The 12,109-nt window shown below is 36.5% G+C and overlaps 1 protein-coding gene across 1 annotated transcript in view; it reads right to left on the bottom strand.

Moving 5' to 3' along the window:
• rock1 (Rho-associated, coiled-coil containing protein kinase 1) overlaps positions 1 to 12,109 on the bottom strand; it is a 77,871-nt gene that overhangs the window by 33,402 nt on the left and 32,360 nt on the right. Inside the window, exons 2-5 of the mRNA XM_020932026.2 lie at positions 6,668 to 6,749; positions 3,721 to 3,821; positions 3,062 to 3,199; positions 1,382 to 1,557 (exon numbers count right to left, since the gene is read on the bottom strand). Of these exons, the coding sequence (XP_020787685.1) occupies positions 1,382 to 1,557; positions 3,062 to 3,199; positions 3,721 to 3,821; positions 6,668 to 6,749 (497 nt within the window). The remainder of the gene's footprint in view (positions 1 to 1,381; positions 1,558 to 3,061; positions 3,200 to 3,720; positions 3,822 to 6,667; positions 6,750 to 12,109) is intronic.

The raw sequence follows: 12,109 nt of genomic DNA on the forward strand, positions 1-12,109 counted from the left end.
CCCATTTCTACTAAACTACACGTAAAATGAAGTTGTTAACACTTGTTGAAAACTGCCACTAGATACACAACTCTGGGTCTGTTTTTGAGAAGCTCACAACATTATAACATGATTTAAAGCTCACAAGGGTCAATTTTATGTAATATAGGACATTTAAATCACTTTTTTCCCTTAACAAAGTACAGTTAAAACAAGTTAGATTTGAAAACCATAAATAGCGAGCTTGAACCTGTAATATCGTATCGTCATAGTTCTCACAATAATATTGAGGACCATCACAATATATCCAATTACAAGTCTCTTTTCTTAAATTGTCATATTTTCCGCACTATAGGGCGCACTTAAAAGCCTTTAATTTAATCAAAAAACAACTGCACGCCTTATAATCCAGAGCACCTTATATATAAATTTATTCAGGTGTCTTAGTAAACTACAAAGCCGCACCACTTGCAGCATTACAGCTCCCGTAGTCAGGAGCATCGCGGAGTAATACATACTGTGATTCCTTTTAAGATCAAAATGCACCTGTCAAGAGACACGCTCACAACGCCCACTTTAAACGCAAGGCTGTTATAAAGTGAAAGTGCGAGCTGCGTGGGAGCAGTGGATGAGAGAAGGAGAACACACATTCACCAAGACAGGGAGACAGCGGCGAGCAACTTACGCCACGATCTGCCAACGGATCGTGGACGCCTGGAACCACACTGACTCGGATAATGAGGAGAGGGATGTGGGCATGCTGGACGCCGGAATCGCCCAACTGTTTGAACAATTCTGAGTTATTATGAATACACTAACAATTTAGCATCTCAGACAGTATTTTTTTTATAAGTTATAATTGAACAAAGTTGAGAGTTATTGTGAACGCGTTAAGTAAAATTTGACTGACTTATCTAACTGCTGTGTTTCGTTTAATGCGCCTTATAGTCCGGTGCAGTTTATATGTGAAAAAAGTTTGAAAATAGACCATTCAATGACAGTGCACCTGACAATCCAGAGCCCCTATAGTGCGCAAAATACGGTAAATGTACCGTGAAATGTATATTGTGAAAATATCGTACTGAGAGATTTGGATATTGTTACATTCCTAATTGTGAGCCTCACCATCATATCGTGAACTTTCCCACGATATCACAATACATATTGTACCATGAGGTTGATACCGTGACGATATCGTATCATGAGACTTGAATATCGTTACAACCCTCCTTCTTTATTATGGATTCTTTTGTTTTTCTGGACATAAGGTAAAATTTTATGAAGAGCTACACTAGTAAAATGTGCTTTGCCAGTGAAACACATTCATTCTAATGGGTTTTAGTTTACATCAGATGCCCTTCCTGTGCCCACCTTATGCGGTAAACCGACTTGAAGCCTTTACCTGTGAATGAACCCCATCGAGTGAATCCCGTCCAGGGCCAGCACCACCTCCGCCGTGTAAAACCTCGCCCACTTCTCAGGAACGTCGTAGTTGCTCATTAAATTCACCAGATCTCCACCGGGCATGTACTCCATCACCATGTAGAGGTAGCGGTCGTCTTGGAAAGCAAAAAAGAGCTGCGAAATAGGAAAAAATAAATAAATAAATAAAGCAAACGTCCAGACCAAAGACACATATATAGGATTTTAACATAGGCAGGCCTGCATAATATCTGAAAATAATGAAATGTCCATTAAAGGGGCACTATGGAACTTTTTGGTAGGGGGTCTGTCACACTGTGTCTATTGATATGTCATTGCTCTGCCTGAAATGTTCCACAGTATGACATTACACAGCTCTACCTTACATTTATTCAATTACAAATGGCGTTATAGCTCAAATGCCTCCCCGAAAAAGGCATTCTGACTCTGAGGAGGGTTGCCTCTCCATAGATGTGACCTGTAACTTTGGTCTTTAGTCAGGTTTAATGCCATACTGTGAAACATTCAAGACAAAGCAATAACATCTACATAGAGAAAAGCATTTGACAGATCCTCCACCAGAAAAGTTAGCATCTTTCTGGAGACAACTAGGTGACAGACCATGAAATTTACATAGTACCGCTTTAAATTAAAAAAGTCAAAACAATAACGAAGATATAAACATCAAGACAAAAAAAAAAAATCATAAAAATAAGGTATTATTGATACTAAATACATGTTTATCAATGTATGGTGATTCTTAAAGCAGCCCTACAGACAGCTACTAGACGTAGACAGTTAATTATTGCTATGTTGAGTTTACTTTTTTATAGAAATAATTTACAATCTTATGTTGGGTTTTTTTCTGGTCCTGGGTAATTTTTAACACAACACACTGAGGCTACGTTTATATGCTGATGGTATAAGCAGAAGACGCAAAAGTGGCGTCGCGTCTTCACTTATTATTTCGAGTTTAGACGAGCGTCAAGAGGAAATCTGTGTGCATACGGTGACGCAAAGTGTGGAATTCGATTGGGTATCCATGCCAGGCGGTGACACTACATGTATGTGATGTATGTGAAGTCATTTGGTCAAGCATCATTCTCATACAGAGCCATAAACCTCTGGAACAGCCTCCCACATGAAATTATATCGTGTACTGATTATGAAATGTTTGCACGCCTGGCCAAACAATGGCTTTTAACCAAACAAACACATTGTACACGTTAATCTGTCCTGTACGAATGCAGCAATATGAAGTGTAGCACAGTGTAGTCATATGCTTGTCTAGCACAAGCACATGACCTCTTTGTGTAGCTCAATGTTTTTATGCGCATTGTCTCTCACAAATAAACAAATAAACTAAACTAATAAACTAAACTAAGTAAAGGCATACGCGACATGAGCAATTCTGACCAGAGTTTTTGCGTCTTGGGCAGCGTAGACGGAAACGCTACAGTGGAGCATATTCAACTTTTCCACTCTGGAGGGTAGTTTCAGATTTGAGCGTTTTTAAGCCCTAAAAAGGCTGTCATAGTCTAAACGAAAGGTACTTCCAATAAAATATTTTGTCATTTTTACCTGCAAGCATTCTCGTGTAAACAGGCCCTAAGAAGAAGGTATGTTTAAAAAAAAACATTTCTACGTGAGTCCACATTACCTGCACTACCCAGGAACTATTAGCAAACGCCATGATGTCCCTCTCCTCCCAGAAGAACGCTGAGTCTGACCTCTTGATCATCTCAAATTTACTAAGGAGCTTCATGGCATAGACTTTACATGTAGCCCTGTGTCTGACCTGCAAAACAACAGAAAATAAAGTTACATCAGTGCGTTAAGCCATGTTATAATGGTGTTACCTCCTAAAAAACAGACCCGCCGTTGTGTTTTGTTTCATTCACACGTTTGAGTAACTCTTTATTATTAGTCTGTCTGCATCTCCAAAGCTCAAAATGCTCTGTTCTTCATGACATCACAATGTAGTTGTAGTTTTGAAGCAACCTTTTAGCTTTAGTTCAGTAGAGATTGGAAATTACAGGGCTGAAATTATCTAAATAATTCAAGAGAAGGTGCATGGAGTTTAAAAACACAATGAAGTACTTCCTGTATTACCACATGACATCACATGGTTTGAGAAAAACTCAGCCTAAGTTGCAGGGTTTGTGTGTTGAACTTGTGTGAATCAAACAAAGCACAACTCCATGTATGTTTCTGATGAGGAAACATTATTACATAGAATAGAAAACAGCGTAATATAAGATCTTTAAAATATCTTTAATATATTGCTGTATTTTTTTAGTGTATGGGGTTTGATCTTACCAACTGGACCTCCCCGAAAGCTCCTCTTCCAATGACTTTAACAACTTCATAGTCCTCCGCTTTCATGCGCAGGTCCCGTATTTTACTAATTGTGTCTTTATCTGAAAAAATAAAGAGATGCGGTGAATAAACAATTGATTTTACAGTTTATTATTACACTTAATTATACACTTAAACACATTTTGCATTAGTAAAACTTTATCTGGCTTAAGATCTGGGAATGGCTGTGTAGTAATTATTTGGTTTTTTCCACCCCATCTAATTATACTTTATATTTTAAATCAAAGCGGCCGTCTTGAAAAGCAAAAAAGAGTTGCAAAACAGGAAAAAAAGTAAGATAAAATAAAAACGTTCAGACCAAAGATACATTATACAGGATCTGAACACAGGCACGCCAGCATAATACCTGAAAATAACAAAATGTCCATTAAAGTGGCAATATGGAACTTTTCTGATAGAGCGACTGCCACCTTCTTGTCTCTGTGGAGATGCTATCCCTTTTACTGGAATGCTCCACAGTATGGCATTAAACTCCATAAAGACAAGCAGGTGGCTCCACTAGGCCAAGTTATAAGTCAGATCTATGGAAAGGCAAGTCTATTCACAACAAGAATACATGTTTGCAGGATTTTTTTGTAAATAAAAACTGTAAAAAGATCACTGCCTTACTGTTGAACACACCAGGTAAAGCAATAATATCTCCATGGTGACAGAAAAGTTGCATAATCCACATTTAATTTTTAATATTGTAGACCATGATATGACAATAATGCTTTGAATTTTAAGTATTTTAATATATTTGCCTGAACAAATCTAAGCCTATGAATGAAACACATACATATATAGGCCCGTGTATGTTTGACGCTGTCGTTTCTGAAAGCCGACACAGCGATAATGCAGTGATGTAATGCTGCAGTGCAAATGTGCAATAGACCATGAAACCTGAGCTATCACTTTAAACTCTGAGAACCTCCTCCCTCCTGACTCGGCCTCCCTCAGGGGACAGTTCAGTCTCTGTTCAGCAAATTTACCCACTCCGGGGATCCTTTTCAAATCAAACCAGTCCCAAATGACATAAAACGTTCAAAAATAGGCACAGATTTGAACACGGAGAATTTTGTGAGCGACTATTTTAAAAGGCCTGTCATTAGGGGTGTGCAAAAACACTCCTAGTTATGAAATTATTTTGTGAAAGAGCTATAATTGTGTTGCTTGTTTGGAGAAAAGAAACTTGTTTATACAATACATTTGAAATATTTACTGTTTTGATTGTTTAAAATGAGTGTATTACATATTAACTTTATACAGACTTAGTGGTTTAATAAGACTTAGGATCACAGGGATGATTTAGCCTTTCAGAACATGTTGGCACAGATCTAATTAGCTTTTTAATGCAGAATAAGACTGGATATTTTGTTTGTGGAGGAAATTTTGGTACATGGTATAACTAAAAATTGTGATTGGCTAATTGCATCTATTTAAATTGTAATTTCAATTTGATTCCTCTTATGGCCCTAATCCAGGTGTAAAGATAATAGTGTAGAGACAGCGGAGTTTCCTTGGGGCAGTGCAGCCCATTGAGGACTCACAGACCCATCCATTAGTCCATATCCATCAGTGCATTTCAGTCAACTGGAAGAGACACACAAGAGAACTGTAGCAAAAGTAATTGAGGAGATGTGCAATGGCAGTTTTAGCCACAGGGGTTAGGTGGCTTTGGTTTGACGTTTATTTTTATTTTTTTCATATTATTATTTACAGGTGGGGATAGGATGGTATGAAATTTCCAAGGTTTGATAATCGTTTTTTGTTTAGTTTAATCATCAGACATAATATTTAAAAGAAATATCCATTGGTGTATTGGTACTCAAAAGGAGTACTTGGAAATTCAAGAAACTTCAAGTGCTACCACTCCTTCACTTTTACAGTGTTGTGTAGTTAATAAACAACACTATCATCTTCTCATTTACAGACACTGCAGCATTTTATAATAACAAAATATTATGGGACTTCTTCGTATCACAAAAGCAGTTTGCTTGTTCTGGCGTAGAACAGACTTCAAATTCCTGCTTCCAGGTTATTTATATTTTTAGTGATATTACAGACCTATATTTGGGAAATAAAAATAATCAATTAAAAAACTCAAGGCTGTGAGAAGTACTGCCACTAGGGGAGCTCATCCTTCAGGTTTTATACTGTGGCATTTTAATACCAATTCTACAGATCTTAAAATCATCTCATTCCTATTCACGGGTGTTTTTTTTAGAGGTCAGTTGCAATTAAATATGGTACTTAATTATATTGATTTATCTTGTCTTTATTTAGGGGCCAGTAGCACTCTCTTTGGACAGGTTGTACAGCAAATGTTCCTTTGTGTCACTTTCAACCAACTACAAACAAGCATGATTTGAACCTGTTATTCTCCAGTTGATGTTCCACATTTTCCTGAAACCAGACTGACCCCAGACTCTTCAGCTTCATCTCAGTAATATAATCTTAATAAATCCAAAATTACCCTCAGTTTAGTCCTGATTTTGTCTCAATTTTTGTTACTTTTTAATTTTGACATGAGCTGAATTTTGTTAAAACTGAAATGAGTAAGCCAAAAGTAATTTCAAATATTGCAAAAATAATGGCACATATTAGAAAACTGTCCAATATCATGTCGCCCTAGTCATAATAGGAGTATAAATAAAATTGCATCTGCAGGTTTGTGGGCGCAGCTCGACAGGGAAGCCTCACGATGGACATCATATGGGTCACCAGGCCTCTGTGAAAGACTCTTTGTTGGGGACACTGGGCGGCAGACAGCCATTGTGTCCGAGCGCACACTGAAGCGCTGACCCAAAAACCCTCTCTCCTCTACTCTCCTGTGTGCCCGCGTGGTTCACAGAGCCCACAGAGCGCTGGCACAAACGGGGAAGGCGGACGACCGGGCGCTACTTACATCTATTCAAGAAATTGTCAATGCTCTTGTTTTTCCTCAGGGCAGGGAAGTCCAGGTCATACACCAGAGCATCCAAGCCGTCCTATAAGAAAGAAAAGAGGACAGGGTTAACTAGAGGTCTACAACAAGATCTCCAACAAATAAAATGATATAAACTGGAACAATTTTTAATACTGAATTCCAATTTTCTTGACAAGTAAAAATGCATTATTTACTTATTTATTTATTATTTACAGGCTGATTTTGACCTGTAAAGTCTCATAATTTAATACAAAGCTGTTCAGTAGTGATTTGAAGGATAAATAACAGTTGAATAACCCCTACGTACACTTTCCGATACTTAAATGTGCATTGCGTAACTTTTCTGGTGGAGGGTCTGTCCAATGCTGATGTTAATGTTTCACAGTATGGTATTATTTCTATCTTCACATGTATAGGTCAGATAGATGCTCACAGTCAGAGTAGTATTTATATAATATAATTGTAATCTGTTTAATGTGTGAACATTTCATATGATATATTATTATAACAAATATATAGTATATATATAGTATGATAAACTAAAGATAAGGGCACTCATTAAAATAAGAAAAAGTAAAATCTACTTTGAAATACACATAATATAGAGTATGAACTGAACAAAAGTGCAAAAACTATAAACTAATATAGGATGAGCAGCTGTTATACACAAATATAAATACGGTCATTAACATTTCAATTAAAATTCCATCAGGAATAATTTTGCAGCCCAGTAATTTATGGCCAATTAAGTGCTGCTAATGAGCTCTGCCTAAAGAAGTATAATGAAGACATCTGACTGCGGTCAGTCCCTATTCAAACAAACAAATACATTTCAAATGAATCAATGTTAATAGCTTCACTCGAAAATTAAATAACACTATAATATGCAGTAATATTACTTTGTGTGTTTTTGTAATTGGTCATGTGACTTTGAATAAGAAGTGTGTGTGTGTGATATCTGTGAGCAGGAACTGCCCTTGACATGGAGCACTTTCTGTATTACAATTATCAAATGAGAATGTAAAAACAAGACTAAATAATAAAAACATGCTAAAACAAAACTATTTGAGCTATCCATAAGGTTTCATTTGTCTATTAATAACTTGTCACCAAAGATTACTTAATCCACAATGCTTCTCAAAGATTAATACTGAATTTTACTAGAAATGTTTATTGCTTCGACTGATAAAAAAATAAATAAAAGCACTGATGACAGACTACAATCCGTTTACTTTACTTATACTTATACTAAAGTACTTTATTTATGACAATAGTATGAGCATGGTAAAATGTGACTCCTCAATTAAAGAGAAACACTGAATAAATGTTATACTTTTTTTTATATATAGAGGGACGAAATGTTAAATAAATGTTATAGGTTTAGGTATCATTCAGAAGTTGCCGATACGATACATACCTCGATACACATGGCACAATACGATACATATCTCGATACATATGCCACCATACGATACATATCTCGATACATATGCCACGATACGATACATATCTCGATACATATGCCACGATGCTATGCATATCAATACTTATGCCACGATACTATACAAATCTCAATATATATGCCACAATACTATATAAATATTGATATAGTGCACTTTTGATTCAATATGATACATTTCAAATCAATTTGATGTGGTTCAATAAAAAAAAAACGCTAAAGCTAAATGATACTAAAAGTCTTTGCTAAATCACTTCTTGTGCAAAGTTCATATGAAAAACACACACATTTTAATTGTCAAAACAGAGAAAATGTCCAATGCGTCGCATAAACGAGTTTCCTTCCACTAAACAAGCAACAGAACTGTCGCATTTTAGTAAAATATACCAAAAAATGCTCTTGATAAATATATCAATACTGTATCATCACATTAAACTATACGATACATCGATAGTTTTTCACACCCCTAGTCTGTTCCCATGGATTTGTGGCAGTAGTGAAAAATGTCCATAAACAATTAAATATCAATAACACATTAAACAAAAGTCCCTGATAAACTCTACAACAGAATTCTCCACATGTGATAGAGGCTTTGATTTTCAACAGATTTTGCAACTTTTCTTTGCAAATTGCTTCTTGATTGCTGTAATTTATATTTACAAGAGTTCTAATTCCACCAAATTAAGAGAAAATCGAGAAACATCTGTCAAATCTGTCATGAGCACTTTAATTGTAAGCATCTTCACACATAGACCACAAGTTAAGCCCAAGTGGTAAAAGTGATATTAACTGAAGCCATGTGCCAAAGCGGAGTTTCCCAAGAAGCTAACATATCTGATTCAGCCGCTGCCAGGCTCGTGTTATTGATAGCAGAAAGGGCAGCTCTCAATCTGCTCGAGACAAGTGCGTGCACAGACAAACTCATCCCCAGGAGCGAGCGTCAGATGCTCTGCAAAATGAAGTTTAAACTATGCACCAAAACAAGTCACGCCTTAAGCCAGCATAGCCTGCATTCACAGCTAGCATCAAGAAAACCAAACTGTCACTTTACAAAGGCCTAATCTAATCACAGCAGACTCAAACAAACTATTCTAACGCAGATAAAGATTAAAATGCTGGCCAAGCAAATATTTCTCTACTGTTACAGCTGTTGTTATTCTTTCATTATTGCTTTTGAGCTTTTATATGATGAAGTTTAGATTTAAAGGGTCAATGTTACGCTATTTTCTGATCTATGTTCTAATGTTTCCTCATCACAAACAGACCTGGAGCTGTGTTTTGTTTCATTCACATGTTTAACGCACAAACCCTCCAGGTTTAGCGCGAGTTCTTCTCTCAAACTGAAAACACTCTGTTCCATCTTGTGATGTCATGTGGTGATATAGGAAGTGCTCCACTTAGTTTTTAAACTCCCCACACGTTTCAATAATTTCAAATTTGATAAAACAAAAGTGGATAATTTCAGCTCTGGCATTGCCAATCTCTACTGACCAGGTAAATGTAGCTGTTAAATTGAAAACTACCACAACATGCACTGAATAAAACATTCAGGTCATACATTTAGAGTTTGAGATGTAGACAGATTAATAATAAAAAGATTGTTTCTTTTCTTTCACATGAGTGAAAGAAACAAAACACAACTCCAGGTCTGTCTTTAATAAATTAACATTATAACATGGCTTAAAGCTCACAAGAGTCAATTTTCTATAGTACACGACCTTTAATAAAACTAGTCACATATATAGACTATTAGAGGTGTAACGATATCCAAGTTTCCATATCATCGATATCATCATGGTATGAACCTCATGGTATGATATTTATTGCGATATCGTGGGAAAGCTCACGATATGGAGGGGAGGCTCACAGTTAGGGATGTAACAATATCCAAATCTCTCAGTATGATATTTTCATGAAATACATCTAACGGTACAATATTTATTGCAATATTTTGTGAGGGTTAAAAAAATGTTATATACTACTTTTTCTTAATCCATAAAACTAAGACTTAAAAGTGTTCAGAACTGTTATTTCTTCTTGTAGTTTACTCTGAAATGGAGCAAAGGATCATGGTCTATGTAGTTCTCTGTCTTTTTTTTTAGCTATTGCTGCACCATAACTCTTCATTTAAATAAAAAGACTTGTAATTCGATATATTGTGATGGTCCACGATATTATTGTGAGAACTTCGACGATACGATATCATGATATTTTGGTTATTGTTACATCCCTATAGGCTACAATAGGCTACTATGTGTAGTAGATAAATTATTGAGAAAATAAGATAGGCCTGCTAGTTTTGTACTGTACAGATTTTGCAGTGAAAAGATAAACTCTAAATTCTAGTCAACTCCTCTGGATGAAATTGTTTGTTTTTTTCTTTCCATCTTTAAATAAGTGACTCAAAAGTTAAAATTATCCCAGAACCGGATACAGTGTGACGCGAGGCGGGATCACGGGTAGCGCTGGCAGGATTGAGTGTAATCTTCTCTAATCCAGAGTGGCTAAACGAGCCTGGCACAGACACGCCATCACAACAACAACATGCTCGCTCTGAGCTGCTGTCCGACACATGTTACAGACAAGCAGCTCGGGTCAAGTCTCTCTCTTTACATTTCAGTTACATTGGAGAAGAAGAAGACATGTTGTGCTTTTTTTGACATTTTGTGTTAAAGCTGCTCTGTGTAATATTTCCAGTGGAGGATCTGCCACCTTTGTCTCTGTAGAAATTGCACTGCTTTGTCTAGAATGTTCCACAGTATAGACTATACCTATAATATAGCCTTAATCTATCACGAGGCAGACAGGCAGGTCACAGCGCTACGCTACATTACAATTCTGATCTGTGGAGAGTTGCTTCTATTTGTAGAAGAAATGATTGTATTTTTGAGCAACAGAAACACCTGTAATGAATACATGCCAGATGGAAATGTTTAATGTTATACAATGGAGTATTCTAGGCAAAGCAATAACATCTCCATGGAGACAAGCAGGTAGCGCACCCTTAAATTATAACCTACATTAAGGTTGGCAAAATATAGAAAATTATATACTAAAAAAGTCACATGAGCCTTTCCTGAATGTCTTTAGAATGATCTGGAGCTGTATCAGAACAAGTATAAGAGCACATAGACTAGTATACGCCCATTGGTTTGTTTTTATTTCAAGTTTGTACGAGTCTACTCTTTGGTATCAAAATTGAGTTTGAAATTTTAGTATTGTGACAACACTAACCTATGTAGACCTTATTTTACATCTTTGTTCCTTGTAAATTGTAATAATGATCTAAAATGGCTTCATAACAGAAACTGGACCATTAATTTCCTATTCAAAATGCAGAAATAGTGGAATTTATTGTGGCAAGCAGCAGATTTTAATTGTATTTATTGTGGAAAACAGTTTTTGAAGCATAAATGTTTTGAATAATCACCAGTATACAGAAAAGTAGGCAGAGATGGGGGATAAACAGTAAATGGTCAAATTTTTATACAGCGCTTTTCCACCTTAAAGCACTTTATCAAGGAATTCACCCATTCACACACACAGTTGGGGGCAAGATGAGTTAAGTGCCCAAGGACACAACAACAGTATTCACCAGAAAGAGCTGGAATCGAACTGCCAACCTGTGGGCCGATGGACAAACACTACCAGGTAAACTACTGCCACAGGTGAAAACAGGAAAGTTGTGGGCACTTAATGCAGGACAATAGAAGAGATCTCAAAAATGCATAAACCAAATCAAAATACAACTTGGACGAGGCTTGAGATCAGGGAACACCGTTATGACAAAACAAAAGGTTATAAAAGTTGAATCTTCAATGTCAGAATAAGCGTGACTTTATTATGCAAATGAACAATGCCATTCATAGTACACAGACGTCTGAAACAAAAGCAGGGAGCCGGTCTTTCTTGTTATCGTGGACGATCTTGAGCTGAAGTCTGACGGATCGTTCTGCGTCTCA

The sequence above is a fragment of the Boleophthalmus pectinirostris genome, unplaced genomic scaffold (assembly GCF_026225935.1).
Source record: "Boleophthalmus pectinirostris isolate CB_2022bp ecotype Guang Dong unplaced genomic scaffold, ASM2622593v1 HiC_scaffold_16, whole genome shotgun sequence".
NCBI lineage: Eukaryota > Metazoa > Chordata > Actinopteri > Gobiiformes > Gobiidae > Boleophthalmus > Boleophthalmus pectinirostris.